Source organism: Carassius carassius, chromosome 18, assembly GCF_963082965.1.
Source record: "Carassius carassius chromosome 18, fCarCar2.1, whole genome shotgun sequence".
NCBI classification, from domain to species: domain Eukaryota; kingdom Metazoa; phylum Chordata; class Actinopteri; order Cypriniformes; family Cyprinidae; genus Carassius; species Carassius carassius.
In genome coordinates, this window is record NC_081772.1 from 8,532,510 (window position 1) to 8,554,873 (window position 22,364).

Sequence of the window (22,364 nt, forward strand, 5' to 3'; positions counted from 1 at the left end):
AGTTTGCAATCTGACTTGCATTACCATATTAGATGAAAAAGGCCTCAAGTGAAACCATTGTTATGGTTATGGCCACAACAAAAGAATTTTAAAAGGGCACATTACCACACAAATTAATGGACGTCACTGACAGTCACGAGTTTGGTTCAAGGCGGCTTTCTAGGAAAGAGCACAAAACAATTAGAGTGTCAACACTCAAGTTTATGAGATGTCTGCTGATTTACAAAATTAAGCAATTCTTTCACTAAACAATTATGCGGTCGAGTTGTGCATATTATTATTATTATCAATAAGAAAGGTTATGTTTGTAAGCAAGCAATTAGCACTCAAAATCAATCAGCTTTGTTATATAAGATCAGTGATGGACTGCATGTATCCGTGGTCAAAAACAGAACTGAGCATAGTCCGGTAGGCCATGCTCACAGGCATGCTCTCTGGGGCTGCAGAGACCGACCGTTAAGGGATGTAAACTGGCTCTGATCAGCTCCGCAGATGGAAATGTGAGTGTTTTCGAAGCATGTCTCTCTGTTCAGATCTGGTCTGAATCCAGCTCTGCGGTTTCCAGTAGTTTCCTGTTCTTTGTGACCCGTTTAAAGGGTTAGTTCACCCAATAATCAAAATGTCAATAACTTACCCTCATATCGTTCCAAATCCCTGAGACCTCGAGAACGAGTCAATATTTTGTTCGTTATCTGGCTCGGCGTTCATCTTCAGTTCTCTGTTCACAGCAGTTCAGTCAGTGTACTGTATGAGTAAATGAATTACTCCGGGATATTGGTTTGTTTGAACTCAGAGGGAGTGTCAGCCACATTAAAAAAGTTAACAGCTTAAGTCATTTGTGGATTAATGCTTATTGGAGACGCGAACGGTTTCAAACGATTCAGTTCGATTTGGTGAACTGGTTCAAGAAGATCCGGTTACATTGAATGATTCGTTAGTGAACCGGATATGACAAACTGCTTTGTTTTGAAATCTCACAACAGACACGGAAGCGAAGGACTTCGAAGTCACTTGGACTACTTTGATAAGGTTTTTCTTACCTTTCTGGACATGGACAATATACCGTACAAACAGTTTCAATGGAGGGACTGAGAGCTCTCGGACTAAATCTAAAATATCTTAAACTGTGTTCCAAAGATAAACGGAGTTCTTATGGGTTTGGAACGACATGAGGGTGAGTTATTAATGACATAGTTTTGATTATTGGGTGAACTAACCCTTTAAGTACAGTACATAATTGTGATATCTCTAAATGTCCTTGCCCTCTGATCTAACTAAAATATGAAAATTCGGAATACCTTAAAAATTACAGAGACCAGAACAATCTCTGTAAATAAACATGATATTTATTTAGTTTGGGGGGTGTTAATCATGTAAACAAGATCATTTTGATAAATGCTGAATGTGCACAACAAATCTTAAAACAATAAAATGGAATGTGTTCTACCAAATTTCAGATGACAGAGATGAATAATTTCTTTCCTATGTACTTTCATGAGAGATCCTTTAAAGCTGTTGCAACAAAACATGAACAAATTCTTCCGACAATGAAAAATGGAGAACCAATGGAAAAATGGAAACCAAAAAGGCATGTCTGTTTATTGCTTTAGAGATCAACCTGTCATCCTTCCGCTTCAGCAACTTCAATCTCACACAGAGACAAACATACAATCCCTGATCAGGAATGCATTAAAAATTTATTTTTAGTTTAAGAGGCCTGAGGAATGGGCACTTTTCATTGTACCTGAAAGTCAGCAGTACTTCTACAGCACAACCGATGTGGATACATTATTTCTGGTTGATGTTAAAAGACAGAGTATTGTTTTATTTTTTTAAACAAGCTACCATTTTTGACTGTGGTTTAACACCTGTATTAGATCGTGCCAGCTGTTTCAACTAGCCAACCAGTCATGTAGAAAGCATTTTCAGAAAGGCTCGTGCCAAAAAAAAAGCCAAATGGATCTTTCCAATTTCCATGTTCCATGTTGTACGTTCAAGGGGGTGGAACAGCAGATCAAAACAACTGGCAATATGTGCTATTAAACTACTGCTTAAATTGCTAAATGGATTTCTTGCCATTCATATGGGGAAATTACACTGCTTGCTGAAGTCTGAATGTTTTAAACCAGACACAGATACAAAAACCCAGTACATTTTCTTTGTCACAATCAATAGACCATAAAAATATATCATGCTGTAGATCTAAGTATATACACACATAAACACACAAACATATATTATATATATGTGTGTGTATGTGTGTATGTTTTTATGTATATATTTATTTATATTTATAGAGAGCTCCCAGTATTAACACTTGTAAAAATCTTAACAGGCACAATAGTGTTACCCTGGATAGGAATGTTAGAGAAAAACAAAAACAAACGTTCTCCCTTTTGAACAAACAAACAAACAAACAAACAAACAAACAGAATACATCATCCCTATGGAAACAAGAGTATGCCATACATTTGATAATCATCTGAAGAGGCTAATATAGACAGAATATTGCTGAGATCATAATAGTTTTTTTTTTTTAAAACTAACCCATGTCATAAAAAAGCAAAGAAATAACATAATCCAACATTTATACAGACTCAGTAGTTTTGAATGCATAATCCACTGCACTTCTCAGTAAGTGCACAGACTGCATATCCAGCACAGTAGTAAAGTAAGGCTTAAATCATTTTTGTTGGCAAAAAAAAAAAAAAAAGGACACCAAACATATACATTTGTCATAATTACACTTTTCTAAACCTAGAAAAAAAACCTCATCATGTGCAAATATTTGAATCTTACAATTTGTGGAGTAAGTCAGTGAGTGTAAAGATGACATTAACGATATCCGACGCTTCATCTGAAGGTCGCTTTCCACTCGCGATGCATCAGCGGAGCCATCAGTTCGGTTCAGGATGCCAGATTTCATGTTGATTGTACAATCTTCTTCAGTTTTTCTATCTCAATCTGGAAACAAGCAGACACATTTTTCTTCACATAGTGCATTTTTTTTAAAGCAATAAATATTTTGTGAGCACTATAAACCTGTTTTAATGGAATAGTTCACCCAAAAATGAAATTTAGTCCAACATTTAATCAAGATGAAGAGTTTGTTTCTTCATCAGAACAGATTTGGAGAAATTTGCTCATTCTCTTCAGTGATTGGGTGCTGTCAGAATGAGAGTCCAAACAAAACATCACAAGAATCCACAAGTGATCCACATGACTCCAGCCCATCAATTAACATCTTGTGCAGTAAAAAGCAGCATGTTCGTACGTTTTAACTTTAAACTGTCACTCCTGCCCAAAATACTTTATGTGACCCTTAAGTGTCAATATTTATACATCATCTGAATGCTGAATAAATAATATTTCCATTGATGTATGGTTTGTTAGGATCAGACAGTATTGGCCGAGATAAAACTATTTGAAAATCTGGAATCTGAGGGTGCAAAAAAAATCTAAATACTGAGAAAAACACCTTTAAAATGGTCCAAATTAAGTTCTTGCAAATGCACGTTACTAAAAAAATAAAAAATTATGTTAGGAAATTTAGAAAATATTTTCATTGAACATGATCTTTACTTAATATCCTAATGATTTTTGGTATTAAAAGAAAAATCGATAATTTTGACCCATACAAAGTTTCTTTTTGGCTATTGCTAAAAATATCCCCCAGCGACATAAGACTGGTTTTGTGGTCCAGGGTCACATACTGTATCATAACTCATGATAAAACTTCCTCCAGTGAAAAAGTCAGTCCCTTGTTGTCCTATCATATCAAAATCACAGACATATTTGTTTAGAACAATTTTTTGCTTGATCTGTGCATTTTTCTCTCTTGATTCAGGTGAGACAACTTGTTCCACTGGAGAAAGAAATATTATATGGATGAAAGATTCGTGTTTTAGCCAGAAGCAAGTTAAAAACGTCTCGATGAATCTGTTTATTATAAACACACATCTTTTATCTTCAGATGTTGACTGATGGATTTATGTGGATTACTTTTGGATTATTGTGATGTTTGGGCTCTCATTCTGACGGCACCCATTCACTGCAGAGTATCCATTGGTGAGCAAGTGATGTAATGCCAAATCTTTTCCAATGAAGAAACAAACTCATCTACAGTTTCTCAGAACTACATTTGTGCATTTTCAAAAATAACAGAAAAGCTTAAAAATTTAATTGAAGTCAAAAGCTATTTTATTTCAGCAAGATTTATATATATATATATATATATATATATATATATATATCAATGTAACTCTGCTTTCAATTTATTACTTAAAGCACATTTTAATTACTTCAATTCCACAGCAAAAACTATAGCCTAACTAAGAAAGTTTAGTCATGATTAAAGGCAAATGAACAGCCAGTAAATCTAAATAAATAAAAACATAAGGACAAATACACAAATTACAAGCATAAATACAATATAGCAAAGATACAAATAAAATAAGGTCTAACAGTTGTTTTCAGGTACAGAAATGTAGTAATTAAGTGAATTATATTAAGCCTTAAAGTTCTGCATAATTAAAGGCGTGGCCACTTGAGTGACAGCTGCCATCGAGCTAAGTGGGCGTGGTTTCAGCAACCAGCTGAAATTTATGCACCGATTATGCAGGTGTGACATAAGGCGACGGCCGCTCCGGCTACTTTTGGTTTTCAAAATGCGTTTCGGAAACCTATGTGTGACGTCATGGACACTCTGTCCATGTTTTCATACAGTCTATGGTATTACTGTAATAATTTGCTCAAATTCACTTTTATGAGATCAATGAAAAAAAGAAAAAGGAAAAGAAAATTTGCCAAACATATCAGCCAAAAAAAACGGCATCATTTATCGGCCATTGGCCGCGCTGATCTCTGAATAATGTCATCGGGCAGTGAAAAATCTATATCAGTCAACCTCTAAATACAAGTACTGTAGATATTCAGTACAGACCAAAAGTTTGGACACACCTTCTCATTCAAAGAGTTTTCTTTATTTTCATGACTATGAAAATTGTAGAGTCACACTGAAGGCATCAAGGGCTATTTGACCAAGAAGGAGAGTGATGGGGGGCTGCGCCAGATGACCTGGCCTCCACAGTCACCGGACCTGAACCCAATCGAGATGGTTTAGGGGTGAGCTGGACCGCAGACAGAAGGCAAAAGGGCCAACAAGTGCTAAGCATCTCTCGTGGAACTCCTTCAAGACTGTTGGAAGACCATTTCAGGTGACTACCTATTGAAGCTCATCAAGAGAATGCCAAGAGTGTGCAAAGCAGTAATCAAAGCAAAAGGTGGCTACTTTGAAGAACCTAGAATATGACATATTTTCAGTTGTTTCACACTTTTTTTGTTATGTATATAATTCCATATGTGTTAATTCATAGTTTTGATGCCTTCAGTGTGAATCTACAATTTTCATAGTCATGAAAATAAAGAAAACGCTTTGAATGAGAAGGTGTGTCCAAACTTTTGGTCTGTACTGTATATATATATATATATATATATATATATATATATACCTTTTATTTATTTTATTTTTTTTGAGAGATCATTTCCTAAATCGAGATTGGCTCCTACTTTTCAGCATTGTTAGCTTGGCATTGACAAAAGTTAAGATTGAGGGAAGGTCACAGTTGTGGCCTAATGTTTAGAGAGTCGGCCAGCAGTAGCACTTGGATGGGTTAAATCCAAGTGCACACACAAAAAGCACAAATTCCAAGTATGGGACACTATTCTTAGTTAAATGTCACGTCTCTTTCATCTGACTGAAACATTTGCCCTGTGTTTTAGGTAAATTGCTTTTATCTCGCATTTGATCTCTTCTGTTTTGGTGGAGTGTGGGGACTTTCTTTAAGTGGTTTACTTTTGGAATATTTTTTTTTATTCTACACACCACATTTTTTGAAGGCGTGGTGAGTTCCAGGTTGTTTTCCAGATCACCTCAATCTTAGATACCTAAAGTTAGTGGACTTTAGGTAAAGTATTGTTCATTTTTATGTTCAGTGAGTGTGAGAAACGCTCAGCAGGAGACTCCGAGCTGAGTCAGACCCCTTTGTGTTCACCCAGCCGAGTGTGGAAGCAAAGCCAAGGTATCCCGCCTGCATTTCACTGCCCACAGAAACAGCACTATGACATCCATTTACATCAAACTAACAAACTCTGACAAGCCGTAAAGAGAAATTCTGATTTAAAGATCATTTTACCTGCAGGGCCAATCTTTTGAGTCGTTCATCACCCAGCTCTTTTCGGAGTTCACTTAGCTCTCTCCTGCGAAGTTATGAAAGAGGATACAGAATTATGAAAATCAGCAGAGGTTTTCAACCTGTATGTCAAGTGATTTCTAAATACTTCATCTACAAATGAGATGATATTTCAAATAAACAGCTTTTGTGCATTATATTTTATAGACAAAACTCGACCAGTACAGAATACAAGAAAACAAACAGCATGAAGCAAAACTATCACTTACGACTGTTGTGTCTTCAGTAATTCTATAGACAGCACTAGCTCCTTTATCTGAGTCTTCATTTCCTCCAGTTCAGATCCTTTCTCCTCTTCCTTGTCAGGTTTTGGTTTGGGCTCAGGGGTGATATGGGTTGCTGAAACTGTTTTAGGCACCGAAGATGGTAAGGGTGATGAGACAGACGTCTGCAAGTAAAACAAAATCCAGTGTATCAATTAGTATAAAACAACAAAATACTCATTGCCATGTGTTTCGCAAACAGTACAACTGTAAGGGTATGAAAATACACTTAAGTTTTATAAACCATTTCCAAACTAGTTCCCTGATAGTCTGATTTACAAGAATGACCTCAAACCAATCTCTAAGGTGTTTCCAGCTGAGAGACTGACGTCATGATCGTAATTCCTGAAAACTTCTGCTTAGGAGGAACATTAATCATTCCACTTAAATGTAATGAAATAAAACATTTCTCAGGCAAAAAATGTGAGATATTAATGAAACACAAGAAAAAAAAGTCTAAAATAATTTTAATACTAAATAATGCTAATAATAACATCAAATCTAATCTAAACACTAAAACACCTTTGGTCATGTGCAGACAAGTGCACGCACAACTGTCAATGAATCATTTCCCACTCAAGCCGAGTCAGGGGTGTTGCGATACAGTAACATCTCCATAATATGTTAAGTGTTGTTGTAATGATGTGTGATCAGACTTTATCAAGTATAAATCACACACATGATTTATTAGTCTATTTAAACTCAAAATTCAAGGAATTCTAAATTTCAGACAGCAAAAATGTTTCTGTGTGATTTTTTTATGTTTATATAATTTAATATAGTCAACTTAATCTATATCACACAAAGAGTACAGTTCTTCTGCAAATATCAGCATGAACATATTTAATAAATTTTATACAAGTTCAGTAAACCAATGAGTGACTTATGTTTTAGACATAATATTACTTGTTTTGGACGAAAATAGTTCCGAACAAAGATCACAGCACTGATTTGCATCAAAGAGTATATAAGGCTTTGTCTCTAAGCAATGGTGTTTACTTATGGTGTTTACAGCTTTTTGAACGAATCGGTTGAATAAATGATTCAGTCATTCACGCATTAACACAGTCAAATGCTTTGTTTCCGAATGAATCAGCTGTTTGAACGAATCTGTTGGATCTCAATGACTCACACGTTAAAAGACACTTGTTGCCACCTACTGGTGGTTGTAAATTTTACAGTTCGACTACTTTGTTCATGTTTTAAATTATTTCAAATATCAGTATTCAATGTTTTATGTAAAAAACAAACAAACATTATTTATCCATCTGTAACTGCAGGTTAAATGCATCCATGTCCCCTCTGAGATACGTAAACTGTTAAAGGCGCAATATGTAATTTTTCTGCTTTAAAAATTGCAGATATCACTATATCTATGTTATATATATTTTTTTTGTGTACTTAATTATCCCGACAGTTTCCACGAACTTTAAAATCCGGAGAAAATTATAGTTTAATTAGAAGACACGGCACGTTTCTTTATTTCCGTTTTGTCGCCCGTCTATGGCGTCATATAAACTTTGAGCCCTCTAGTTTATCTAGCTTCCTGCGGAACCGCCAAATACAAAGGTGAACAGAAGCAAAGACAAGACGAAGAAAAAAAAGTAGTAGCTAGCCTTGATCGAGACTATTATATTTTATATTTATTTTGTTTATATTCGTATTTATACCTCAATCAATAACTTAGTTATGGATCATGATTATGCTTTGCCTGCACGTTCTGTGAAGCGCAAACGTATGGGTGAAATAAATGACCTGAGAAGGTTTTGGGACGGAGAAGAAAAAGTGGAGTTCCGCATTTCCAAGATAAAGAGAGCTTCGTGACAAGCTGAAACTACAGAGAGATGCTTGCATTCTAATAAACAGGTATGCATCCATTCAGCTAACTATATCTATCCGTATATTTTGTGAAACGATGATGTCTTGTGTAAAACGCAGACGGACTAGCTCTCATGTAGAGTATAATGTAAATCTACATGTGTTCTATATCTAGCTGGATAAAGTAGCTTCAAATGCAGTTCACTATCTTGTTCGATATCATAGTATAAACGTAGCCTAATTATAATTATTAACGAAAGGCAACCGTGTTTTTTTTAACATATATTACTACTAGCTAGATGGAATATTGATTTGATAGGGGTCTAATAATTCATATATCTCTCCGTTCGAAAATACATGATTGTCAAAATACTAAGGCCGGTGACACACTGGCTGCGTGGCGTCTCTGCTGCTGCTGTAGGTGACATAGAGGGAGACCGCCGACAGACCAGGCTCTTGTCTTCATGACAACAATATCTATACTTCAAGTTGAACATAAATATAAAGCCTACTGATAAAGGACACCATCAACAGTATTGACGGCAAAATAGACTATGTTTGACAGGTGCAATATTTGAAAATCGATCATTATTTATTTATTTTTTAAATTACATTTGTATCTGAATTTATGTCAACCTATAGACTTTCAAACATCAAAATGTCATGAATTAATATGTATTTGTGTACAAAATTACATATAAACATATTTTCCTATATTCCTGTTATATTTTGCCTGGAAACGCTTCCAACACGCGTGCATGTCGCGTGAAAAATAGGCGTCGGTTCTATTTCTAGCATGCACACGTTTTCCGCGCGGCTGAGACACGCATCTCACGCAGGCAGTCTGCAAACTCTAATCTATTAACATGGAAGCCGAATTAAAAACTGACACGCCACACAGCTGAGACGCTTGCAGTGTGTCGCCGGCCTCAGTTAAAATGAGTGAGGAATGTGGGGAGCGACAGAGCGCGTGTTCCAATGAACAACAACTCCCATGAGCCTACGCTCTTTCCCGACGTCATCAAAGTACGTCTCATGTTATTATTTTGATTAAGTGACCCCTGGTGGCCAAAAATTCCATACTGCACGTTTAATATACCTAAATGATTTTTCGGATGCAGATTTCAAAAATGTTTCCTTATGTTTGAATGAAAGACACTAAGTACAGATGAAGTGCTTCTCATTCTTATCCAAATATAAAATTAGTTAAAACTGAACAAAATCTTGCTACTCAAGCGGTGTATGAACATTTTTATATATATTTGCTGCTTTTCCATTTTGCATTTACTTGTAGTTTTACTTTCAATACTAAAGTACTTTTAAGTTTAAAAAAATATACACTTTTTGTACTTAAGTATAATAAATAACACATACTTTAAGATGTTTACTCAAGTAATATTCTAAATGGTGACTTCAACTTCTACCAAAGTAATTTTCTGGTAAGATATCTGTACTTCTACTTGAGTATGGCTTTCAGATACTTTATACACCACTGGAATTGTGTACTACATATTTGAAGTACCTTTTTCTGCGTGGAAGATGCAGTTTCAACTTCATCCACTTTCTCGATTTTCTCAGCTTTCTCAGCAATTTCATTGCTCGGCTGCAAGACATTACAGAGCATGTTACAAAAACATGGGAAGAGAGAAGCACGAATAGCACTATACTTGACTCGCATCCCATCTGGGACTTCATATGTAAAGCCTTTTTTATCCAGACAAAAAAAAAAAATCCTTCACATCATAAGAAAAATGTTTTATTTAGAAATTAAGATAGATGCAATAAAACAAAAAGTTTAGTAGGTACTAGTTTACCCATGCTGCAGGACTATGATTTCACTGAATTCCTTAGTATGGAGAAAAAAAAAAAGAAAAAACACTATTCAAGTCAATGGGGACCAGCAGCTGAAGGTGACCTATACCTTAAAGGAAACATCTCTGATTTCACCCATGACATTTTGTAAACTCAAAAAAAGTACTAACACAACATTTCTCAACACTTCTTAATCTTTTATTAGCAATTATAAATGCTGACTGGTCAATACGGAAAATGTCAATACGCAGAATATACTTTTTATGAAATTTGATGTCCTTATTATGTTTCTTTAAGGTAAACACAATTAATTAGTTTTCTTAATGAAATGAAAAATGTACAGAAAATTGGTGCAATATGTTTTATCTCCACGTGGAAGGATGTCACTTAATGAATGTGCTAAATTAATGTTTTTAACTTTTATGTTATTATCTATGACTTTTTCATTAGTTTTTTTAGTCTTAAACACAGAGATCAGAGCCCAAGGCAAAACTAAGCAAAACTGCATCTTATACTCACGGAGTGGCCTCTGTGACCAGGAGGTCTTTTGCCAGGCATCTTTGGTCGCTGTGCGGTAAGGTGGGTCAACTTCCCAGGGTCCGAGGAGACATCGTCAAAACTCATGAGATTAACTACGGGAATAAGACACAAAAGATTCAGTCCACACATAAGAACAGTCTTCAGTCACACAGTCAAACATGATCCATCTCAGCTGAATTAATTTATATTTAATTATATTTTCTAAAAAAGAATCCAGAGCCCTGCTGCAGTGACATGCTCAGGACCTTTCGAGAAGATGCGTTTATAGCAGCTTTCGTGCTACTTTTGTCAACCTTTCAGCCTGAAGCAACATCTTGGTGCTTTTGTGGAGGATCAATTTAAATATTACGCTTCCCTTTTGCAGAAATCTTCTTTTCCATTGTTTCCTTGTCATCTATTTCCTACTTTAAAGCAGATTGTAGACATTTTCCAAGTAAAATACAGTGCCTTCAAGGTAGACAATCTTCCAGTATACTTGTAAGAGCTACTGCATTTAAACATGTCTTTATCACAGTATTAACAAGTAATGCATAAAAACTTATTGAATACAAACAGCTAGACTTAACTGGAACTTATCAAAATAATCTTGAGCTGACAGATTAGTTGCACTTATCAGGCAATTTAATAGATTTTAATTACATTGCAGTGATTATAATAGTGTATGAAATGTCTAAAATATTCACACGAAAATAAGATTCATAATTCATAGTAGCTGACACCTTTTAACAGTCGAAGAGACATTTCTCAGATCGATAGTTAAGGGGTTAGGTTAGAATTGAGCAGTTTTAATTAAAGGATTCAAAACAGGGTAAATCTTCGAAAATAACTTGCCAATGACTTCTAAATAAATCCTTTAAAAATCCACCAAACAACAACAATGGAAAGATGGCGCCCAAGGCAACTGAACATAAATAATTGACTACTCTATCACAGGTAGTTTTTTTACATTTGTTACCTGCTCTACAGATCTGGCCCATCATCCTCTGTGCAGGAAGAGTAATCATGCTCCCAGCAAGGGATCCATGGTGCTAATCCACAAACACAGCTCTTTTACACCCAAACCCAGTTGAGAAAAACTGAGCTAACAAGAACCAAAGCCATTCCAAACACTTACATTATGGCCTCTGCTGGTGTTTATCAACTGGTGGGTAGCAGCTGAGTTTCAGTTAAAATAATAATTATTTTGTGTTTTGTTGTTATATGTGTAAGCAGATTTATCTGGGTCTATTTTTCATGCAAACAGTCCTACACTACTTTGTTATGGTTTTGTTGCCACATGATGGTCAATAATACGAACCAATATCAGCAGAAACAACTTACCTGTTTCTGAATTCTTCTCACTGCTGTCCACGGATTTTGGCTTGATGGGTACAGGTTCGCTCTCTGACTTTGTTCGTATGTGGGGAACTTCTCCATTTTGCCTGTGGGATTTATGAGGAAAAGTTAAAACAACTGCCTGCAAAGTTCACGGTCACACTATACATTAAAAAAAATAAATAAATAAAAATAAAAATTGTATTTGATTAAAGATGTATGGTATACTATCACATATACATCTTATTCATAGAAGAATAAAAAAAACATCATAATGCATTGCAACAAGCTCTGAGTAACATCACCATGCTTTATCCAATATGAATATCCAAATGAATATGAAATACCGAAACAAAAAACTAATATTTTAAGTGTGCTACAAATTTGTTGTGCTTGTAAAATCTAAAACTGTATTAAGATAAAGCTTGTGACACCAACACTTGCTTGGCGGCTGGTGATGGTGATGGAATGAGAGGCAAGTCCGGTCGTTTTGTGTGGATGGAAGGACGCAGAAGTGCCTTGCTGGGAGGCACAGGTTTTTTCGGGGGTACGATGGGGCCAGCAGGTTTGGCGGGCTTCTCAGGCAAGGGCTTGACAACTTTAAAGAGAAAAAGGACAAATATACATGTTTATATATGTTTGATTTAATACCCCAGACATAGCAAGACAAAAGATTTTTGCACAACACTATCTTATAAGGTTCTGAGAGTTAATTATCTAGATGCAAGACATTTTAATGAGGTTAATACATCACAATTTTTAGTTCCTTCAACTAATTATAGGAATTCATATACAACCCGAATTCCGGAAAAGTTGGGACGTTTTTTAAATTTTAATAAAATGAAAACTAAAAGACTTTCAAATCACATGAGCCAATATTTTATTCACAATAGAACATAGATAACATAGCAAATGTTTAAACTGAGAAAGTTTACAATTTTATGCACAAAATGAGCTCATTTCAATTTTGATTTCTGCTACAGGTCTCAACATAGTTGGGACGGGGCATGTTTACCATGGTGTAGCATCTCCTTTTCTTTTCAAAACAGTTTGAAGACGTCTGGGCATTGAGGCTATGAGTTGCTGGAGTTTTGCTGTTGGAATTTGGTCCCATTCTTGCCTTATATAGATTTCCAGCTGCTGAAGAGTTCGTGGTCGTCTTTGACATATTTTTCGTTTAATGATGCGCCAAATGTTTTCTATAGGTGAAAGATCTGGACTGCAGGCAGGCCAGGTTAGCACCCGGACTCTTCTACGACGAAGCCATGCTGTTGTTATAGCTGCAGTATGTGGTTTTGCATTGTCCTGCTGAAATAAACAAGGCCTTCACTGAAATAGACGTTGTTTGGAGGGAAGCATATGTTGCTCTAAAACCTTTATATACCTTTCAGCATTCACAGAGCCTTCCAAAACATGCAAGCTGCCCATACCGTATGCACTTATGCACCCCCATACCATCAGAGATGCTGGCTTTTAAACTGAGCGCTGATAACATGCTGGAAGGTCTCCCTCCTCTTTAGCCCGGAGGACACGGCGTCCGTGATTTCCAACAAGAATGTCAAATTTGGACTCGTCTGACCATAAAACACTATTCCACTTTGATATAGTCCATTTTAAATGAGCCTTGGCCCACAGGACACGACGGCGCTTCTGGACCATGTTCACATATGGCTTCCTTTTTGCATGATAGAGCTTTAGTTGGCATCTGCTGATGGCACGGCGGATTGTGTTTACCGACAGTGGTTTCTGAAAGTATTCCTGGGCCCATTTAGTAATGTCATTGACACAATCATGCCGATGAGTGATGCAGTGTCGTCTGAGAGCCCGAAGACCACGGGCATCCAATAAAGGTCTCCGGCCTTGTCCCTTACGCACAGAGATTTCTCCAGTTTCTCTGAATCTTTTGATGATGTTATGCACTGTAGTTGATGAGATTTGCAAAGCCTTTGCAATTTGACGTTGAGGAACATTGTTTTTAAAGTTTTCCACAATTTTTTTACGCAGTCTATCACAGATTGGAGAGCCTCTGCCCATCTTTACTTCTGAGAGACTCTGCTTCTCTAAGACAAAGCTTTTATAGCTAATCATGTTACAGACCTGATATCAATTAACTTAATTAATCACTAGATGTTCTCCCAGCTGAATCTTTTCAAAACTGCTTGCTTTTTTAGCCATTTGTTGCCCCCGTGCCAACTTTTTTGAGACCTGTAGCAGGCATTAAATTTTAAATGAGCTAATTAAGTGGATAAAAGTGTAAAATTTCTCAGTTTAAACATTTGCTACGTTATCTATGTTCTATTGTGAATAAAATATTGGCTCATGTGATTTGAAATTCCTTTAGTTTTCACTTTTCCGGAATTCGGGTTGTAACTATCAATTATTTGAAACATGCCAGTTGTATCTCTATTAGCTCTTAGCCCAAAATTTCAGAAATCAATTGAAAGACGTGAGAATGGAAGCCAATGCAGTAACTCATAATGCACCTAAATGTTCTGAACTGGTCGAAATGACATCGGGAACTTTCACTTTCAAAGTGTTCACAGTGACGTGACTCGAAGTAGGTCAGGAGAGATTTTGGCAGGATGTTTGCATCACACTGATCTGCTTCAATTTTCTCAATTCAACGTTTTTGTCATATAAATCACTCGCAAGTCCTGTGTTTAATTTGTGACACTTGCTCTAAATAAGAGAGACTTAGATTTACATAAGAGAGAGGTACATTCATTTGAGAAAATAATTGTCAGGAAGTCTTTGATGCAAACACAATAGCAGATACTATTCAGAGTGAAGGACATTTTATGATATTATATGAAGTACTTCCACACACCAGATGACCTTACTGACCTACTATATGAACTATATTAAGCTATATTAACTTTGTAAATAAGGCTGAGTACTGATACATACTTCCTGCTTCAATCTGATTGCAAGTCATAAGCTCTCGATTTTAAAATAATAATTTTCAGTATTTAAGTAAAATTTCCATTGTAATGTCCATTTTGATCATATATGAAAGAAATAGAATACAATAAAAATATTAATTTTGAAAACAACATGGCTCAGACTATGCAGATCAGCTGCTATTTAACACTATCAGTGCCAGCTGAAGTAAACTTTAAATTGCATTTTGTGTGTATGACTTTTATTATAAAACTGCTGTTCAAAGGTTTAGGGTGGTTAAGATATTTAATGTCTCTTATGCTCACCAAGACTGCAAATACAAAATCAAAAATACAGTTAAATCTGTAACATTGTGATATAACAATTTATAGTTTCTTATTCTAATATTTTTTTTTATATAATATTTATAATATCTTGTGATAGTAGAGCTGAATTTAGTCTTTAGTGTCGCATCATCCTTTAGAAATCATTCAATTACATTAATTTGGTGCTTAAACATTTTTATTATTATCACTGTTGAAAAAAATTGCTGTTAATGTTTTTGTGCAAGCTATGCACTTTTAAAGGATTTTTTTGATGAATGGAAAGTTCATATGAACAGCATTTCTTTGAAATATATCTATTTTTTGTAGCATTATAAATGTCTTTACTGTCACTTAAGATCAACTGAATACATCCCTGCTGAAATTTTTCATTTAAAAAAGTCATACTGACATAAACTTTTGAACAGTTGTGTTTAAAATGATAATAACAATAATCATCTCTAACAGAAAAATGCTATTTTTAAATAATCCAGTTAGTTATTCTAAAATCTATTTAAATACATTGATTTTGATTGCTTCCATTGTCCTCATTTTGTAAGTCGCTTTGGACAAAAGCGTCAGCTAAATGACTAAATGTAAATAACTCAATTATTAAAATCATTAAAGCGTTCATCTACATCGTGAGGGTTGTGATGTCAGGCTCTTGCTCTTTAGCAATGTAGTTGCATTGTGACGCAGTGCTTGTTTGCAGGGAAGATTGTGTATAAAGCTGAAATGACAGCATCACAACAGTTCCTGATTGAAAGCATGCCTGAATAAGCAAGATCCACTCACAAAAAGTGATTAGCAAATGAATAAAAATAAATACACAATCAATTAAATTATCACCATGATATTTGGTTATAATAACCAATATGAAGAACTACACATCATTTTCTGCTTTTTCATTCTTCATGACATTGTGTGTCACCACAGTTGGCACACAAGATTTTGTGGTATAAAAGGAATTGGGCAGTGAACCCTCACTTACCTTTATCTTCAGGCCGTGACTGCGGGTGCTTCTTGTCCACACTGGGGGCCTCTGGTTTCAGGGCTGAGAAACGAAGCATAACGACTGAGTTAATATGTTTTTATTTTATTTAGATTTTTTTTTTTAAGTACTACACTGAAGATAGAGCGACTCTAGACACGGCAGATAAAAGAACAATATGACTTCTGAGACAGACGTTTGAAGAGAATAGGAAACATACAGTCAATGACTTGCATTTCCTGTGTGGGTTGGAGAGACAGACCAAATCTTTGCAACCCTCTATGCAAGCTTTCTGAAAAGCAATTGGAAAGACGCGGTACCCTTTGATGCATAACAACATCCGCTTTTTTTCTTTGCATGTTTTGCAGAAAAAAGCTGTGAGGGACAGACGACTTCAGCAGCATTATCTGCGTTGCAGATCATAAGATTTTGTCCCCGCCCTTCTAAACTAATGCTAGTCAGCTGTAAGTTTTATACACATATACATATATATATATATATGTACATATATATATATATATGTATGTATTGGATAAAGCAACTTCTTTAAAACTAAATGAAAAAAAACATTCTGGAAAATATAACATGCTTGCATATAACAAATTTTTATGGGGTCAGTTAAAATAGCCCCCCCCCCCCCCAAATAAATAAATAAATAAATAAAATACAAGCAAATATACAATTCTGAAAACATTGTCATTGCTGCAGATTAGGCTAAAAATAGATGAAGAGCTATGAAAGAAGTGTCCAAATCAATTTCAATATGCTGCTGTTGATGTGTGGGCAGACAAGGGATCTGCGTTCAATTACAATAATTGAATATGCCAGATTAGCTGGCATCACCTCTTATCTTAGCATTCACCAGCAAGCTCTTCTGAAAACCACAGGGGATGCATCTTAAATCAGTATGCCATCTTGCACCAGTTATGATCCTCTCACATACTGGCGTAGACATATTGGCATGTTCCCTTCAAGTACCACTATTAGAGGCCATCAAATCATGCTAGCTGCCTGTAGCTAATAATCGAACAGCAACTAGCATATTTTGAATCTTGATGGTGGCTGGCAGGCAAAAACAAGTGAAAGATGTTTGATGACAATGAGCTTTAAAGGGTTGTTTCACCCAAATATGAAAATGTTGTCATCTAACCAAACAGCCACCCAAACAACCAAAAAGTTGCTGGTCCCTGAGACCTGACATGGTCTGGTAATCCACATTCTTCAAAATGTTGTCTTTGTTCAAAAAAAAAAAAAAAAAAATATGACAATTTTCATTTCTGGGTGAACAACCGCCTTTTGTGGCTCTTATCACATATGATTGTGAGAGGGGCACTGAGTATAACCTCAGCAGCCAGAATGAGTATGATGACACTTCAGACTCTTTTATACCTCAGCGGTCTCATAGCAGCTTAAAATGAAAAGAGAAGAGTAAAGTAATGTAATCAAATGTATGTAAACAGTGAGATTTTTAATGCTATGTTAAAGATGTGACATCATACCTGGGGTTTTAGATGGTGGTGGGGGCTTCTTTGGCTTCTGTGGAGAAACAGCAAAACCAAATAAACAAACCTGCCATTTAAAATATAATTTAAACCTTGAAATAAACCTTTTAGGTCTGTTAAACAAATGATATATTGACATGAAATACAATATCTTTAAAAATGTGCCTTATTTCTAGGTTAAGGAAGCAAATTTGTGACTTTGATCATGTGAACTCTTCCTTTTCCTCAGATTTGATCATGTGAACTCCTCCTTTTTCTCAGATTGTTATTCTGATATTACAAATGACAAAATTTTGAAAAAATAAAATAACATTAGGTGCGTCCCAAATCGAGTACGTACTATGTACTATTCTATGACGTTTTTTTAGTATAAATAATGGGAGTAGTGCGTTCACTGAAAATTCCAAAAAGAAAAAGTGCACTTTAAACACCCAGATGAAGCACTTAAATAACCGAGAAAATTAAGTGTGTAATTTTGGGACACTTCATGCACTCAAATGTCACACCTTTAATTATATAGCGAAGGAGGAGTGGCTACCAGACTCTGATTATGAATGACAAAATAACCATATATAATTCATACACTACATGATTGAGTACATAGTGCATAAGTACATAGTGAATAAGTGCATAGTGTATAGTGCGTCATTTGGGACACAGCTATTTAATCAGAATAATGACAAAGAAGGGATCTTCAACTCACAAGTGATCTCTAGAGGCTGAGTAACATAAAATACAAGTTTCTAAGGAGCTTGACAAATTAAAATTAACAGGAACTGAAACAGAAGAAACTGCTGAGGCTGGAAATCCTTTTTGACTGTTCTGAAGGATTTGATGACTAACATATTAATGAATCTCTGCACAGATTACCAGAAAAAAAACACCTTACTTAACACAAATAATCACAGCAGGAGAAAGAGTTCAAACAGTAGCACAGGCCTAGATCAACATATGCAACTGATATAATTTATGATGAGGCAGACATGCATGACTTCTTTCATGTAAAGTGTAAGTCATTCATTCACTCATGGATGACCAATTATGCATGCTGATTAAGATGATCATATAAGGGTTCGGTCATACTCTAAGATCTTAACAATAAGCAAATGTATAATTTAAACCCCCGAATCAACATTCCATCTTGATTTAAGGCATTTATAAATGATAATAAAAATAAATCTAATTTAAAAATGTCCATAAGGCCTAAAAAAAAAAATTGTTTGGTTCTGGTTTCCGACCGACCCTGTCAATTTATGTGCGACCCAAATTTATTTTATGAGACTGGGGAAGAACGGTCTTTCACACATCGTTAATTAAATTACAGTTTCCTTTAAATGCTGTTTTACACTTAAGTAATCCGTTAAAAACCATTAAGTATTGCATCAAAACCCTTTAACTGTCAATTCCTAAAGTGAGCTATAACTTAAGGTTTGGAAATCGTAACATTAAGAGAAACACGGGGGGAGTCAACAATATATCGCGGAACAGAGAGGGCACTGACAACATGCTGACAGACAGGACATTAACATTACCAGCTTACTTTTAATATGAAACAAAGTCTCATTTGGTTATTTCACCTTTCAAATGTGGTCATTTTTTAAAGAAATGTAAACAATAAATACCGTTTTGTGGCTCTTGAATGTGTCGAACAGATCGCTGTAAGTTAGATCATCAGTTAAAACTAACTGATCGTCTCTTGCTTCTAGTTAATTTATAGCATCAAAATCAAATAAACCACATAAATGAACATAACAAAGAATGTTGTTTGACTACAAAAAGATGTCTGTACACTCCGTTTTTCAAGTTCAAATCCTCCATGTTAATCTACTATGAGATCGCCTGTCAAACTCCCGCGAAGGCTTTTTGTGTGTGTGTGTGTGCGTTTTGCGTGTCTATGGCAACAACAGACTTTAAACGGGAATACAGAATCACTGTCGTAAAAGTACCGGTACACACATTTAAAATCAGCGCGCGCGCGCGTGTGTGTGTGTGTGTAAAACTGCCACTGGAGAAAAAAAAAAATCCCTACCGACCAATGACCTCAACTGACAACCGGAACCAAACTTTTTTTTTTTTTAGGCCTAACCCATTTCCACAAATATCCAGGCAAAATGTTCCATCTTGTGCCTAAAAAATTAAACCAGTCTCTTAAATAAATGAGACCATGCTTGTATTTACATCCAAAAAAAGTGCATGTGCTTCTTAAAGGTACAATTTGTAAGATTTTTGGAGTAAAATATCCAAAAACCACTAGGCTAGTGTTATATATTTTGTCCAGCTGATTTCTAACAATAGCTCTAATGTTTTCAACTACTTGTAAATTATGAGAAAATTCCCATTCTAAACAGTGACATGGGGCAGTGCAGTCGCCTGTCAATGACGTTAGTTACCCTTTGTTACCGCCTTTACTGACGTAGAAACCACGTGACAACAGTGTCGTGGACAAATGCGAAAGTAGTATCTAGCGTCCAGCAAACCACTATCTTGCTTCAAGCAGTTCCTTATTTACTTCTTCTTGCACGTTTTATGGTGAATTGTGTTACTTATTTATGGAACATAATTACTGTTTACCATCTGCCGCTGGTTCTGTCGACAAGTACAGCTCCTGTAAATGTAAGCGTACGGGCCAACAAAAGAAACAAAAAAGAGTTTGGGACAGGAGGAGAGAAAGAGCGAGGATCAATATCGGTGTTGCATTGTCTAGATGGAGAGAGCTTCGTGACAAACTTAAACTAGAAAGAGATGCCAATCTCGCTTGTGTTTTACTCGACAGGTGAGTTGTTTTGATTCCTATCTTTACAGAAAACGTATGCTATTATAACTATCAACAAGATTAGTATTATGGGCAATACACGCCAAACGCGGGGAATCGCGTTTCTAGACCCGCGCGAAGACGCGTCTGATCCATAGTCTGATCGCGTCTTTGCATTGACTTGTATGTAATCTACTCGCGCAAATCGTTGAACTCGCGTTTGCTATGTATGCCCAATTATTGTGTTTGAATGGCCGTCAGCGGTTGGGTAGAAGACAACAAATCCCATCATTCCACGCTCCTTCTTAGCGTCATCAAACCACGCAATTGTTATTGTTTTGGTAGTGCGCCCTCTCGTGGCATGCCCTACAACCTGTACCTTTAAGGGGTGGGTTAATAACATGCACTGAAGGACTGTTCACAATAACACAATAAGACCAAGAACATTTATCAACTGAACTGCTGTTAAGTCCTGCTCATTATTGTTAATACAGTCCCATTACAGGGAATAAAAGTTCATCAAATAAAATAGTGCTTTCATACATTAGATAGATAGATAGATAGATAGATAGATAGATAGATAGATAGATAGATAGATTATTATTATTAATCACATCTTGGATACTTGTTTATTTGAATGCACTATTATAATGCACTACAGAAATTGCCTTCCTGTAAATGCCCTCCGTCCCTTTCACTCCTGACACAGAGATCAATGCTTCATCACCTGACCGGATGCTTATAGGATAAAGGATTGATCATGGGCTCCCTGGAGTCCCTTGGAAGAATGAACACTTTCACATTTTCATTAACTGCTCGATGACCTCCACAACCCATCACATGAGCTTCAGGTCATCGCATTTTAACTGTAGCATCACAAATACAATCATTCAGCAATGAGGTTGAAAATGAAGAGATTTATAAAAAGAAAGAAAGAAAGACACTTATGCCTTGAGCATATCAACCCATGACCTCATTCGGTGGAGGGGTATGTGGCTTCACGGAATTTTTCTGGAAAATGGATGTTGCAGAGCATAATTTTTGCCCACAAAAACCCTCTGTTTGTTCATGGTAGTTGGTGCTCTGAACAAATAATATGATTTTCACAATAAAAACGGCCTGTTGTTGCAGAGTTTGCCAAAATGTAGTTAAACATGCATCCTCAGGTTAAACTTGAAGAACCCAAAGCAAGAATGGAGCCATGTTTGTGAAACATATGGTGATAAGTGGCTACTATTGACGCTTCTTTCAAGATCAAATCCCCAACATCTATCTAAATATGAAGTGTACTCCAATAATTAATTGTCTAACAAGAGGATAAGCATTGCCTACCTCCTCTGGTTCCGGTTTAGGAGAAGCTTTAAAGAAGCCTTTGGATGGGAGTGTCTGCATAGAAGGAAAAAAATAACTTTTGATTAAAGATTACTGTTTAGTACGTATTTACTTGCCGCAAATGAGAATTAATTTTGAGAATAATAACTTTCCAAAGTACAGTAGATGTTTGTGATTTAATTTCCTTTCCAAAAAATGCACACACTCAAGGTAGACATCAAAAGCATCATTAATAAATATAAATGAACCTCTTTGACTGTCTCAGGAAGCGGAGCTACAAAGTTGTCTGGGAAAACTCCCTCTCTGCCGTTGATCTCTCCTCTCCACCAGCCCGGCTCTCCTGTGTCCTAAAATATCAAAACCATCAAACACTCAAGCATATAAATGTCTCATTTCATAAAATATAACTTAAAAGCTTAAATTCAAATTATTATGAATGGGAAATGCAGATATGTCCCTTGCCACTAGATGGTGGTCATTTCTAACTTTGATCTGCTTCCTGCTCAAGGCCTTTGACAAACATCAGCTGACTATGGGAAAACTGTCTCCATGTGTCTTAAAACAAACACATCCTTAGGTTCCTAAC

The 22,364-nt window shown here is 35.9% G+C and overlaps 1 protein-coding gene across 1 annotated transcript in view; it reads right to left on the minus strand.

Annotated features, from left to right (window-relative positions):
• Positions 1–2,105: 2,105 nt before the first annotated feature.
• Positions 2,106–22,364, minus strand: part of LOC132092868 (CD2-associated protein-like) — a 46,050-nt gene continuing 25,791 nt past the window's right edge. The window contains exons 9-19 of the mRNA XM_059499290.1: positions 22,027–22,125; positions 21,779–21,832; positions 17,692–17,728; positions 16,193–16,255; positions 12,437–12,596; positions 12,005–12,105; positions 10,664–10,776; positions 9,793–9,935; positions 6,461–6,655; positions 6,195–6,258; positions 2,106–2,964 (exon numbers count right to left, since the gene is read on the minus strand). Coding sequence (XP_059355273.1) covers positions 2,923–2,964; positions 6,195–6,258; positions 6,461–6,655; positions 9,793–9,935; positions 10,664–10,776; positions 12,005–12,105; positions 12,437–12,596; positions 16,193–16,255; positions 17,692–17,728; positions 21,779–21,832; positions 22,027–22,125 — 1,071 coding nt within the window. The 3' untranslated portion in view covers positions 2,106–2,922. The remainder of the gene's footprint in view (positions 2,965–6,194; positions 6,259–6,460; positions 6,656–9,792; positions 9,936–10,663; positions 10,777–12,004; positions 12,106–12,436; positions 12,597–16,192; positions 16,256–17,691; positions 17,729–21,778; positions 21,833–22,026; positions 22,126–22,364) is intronic.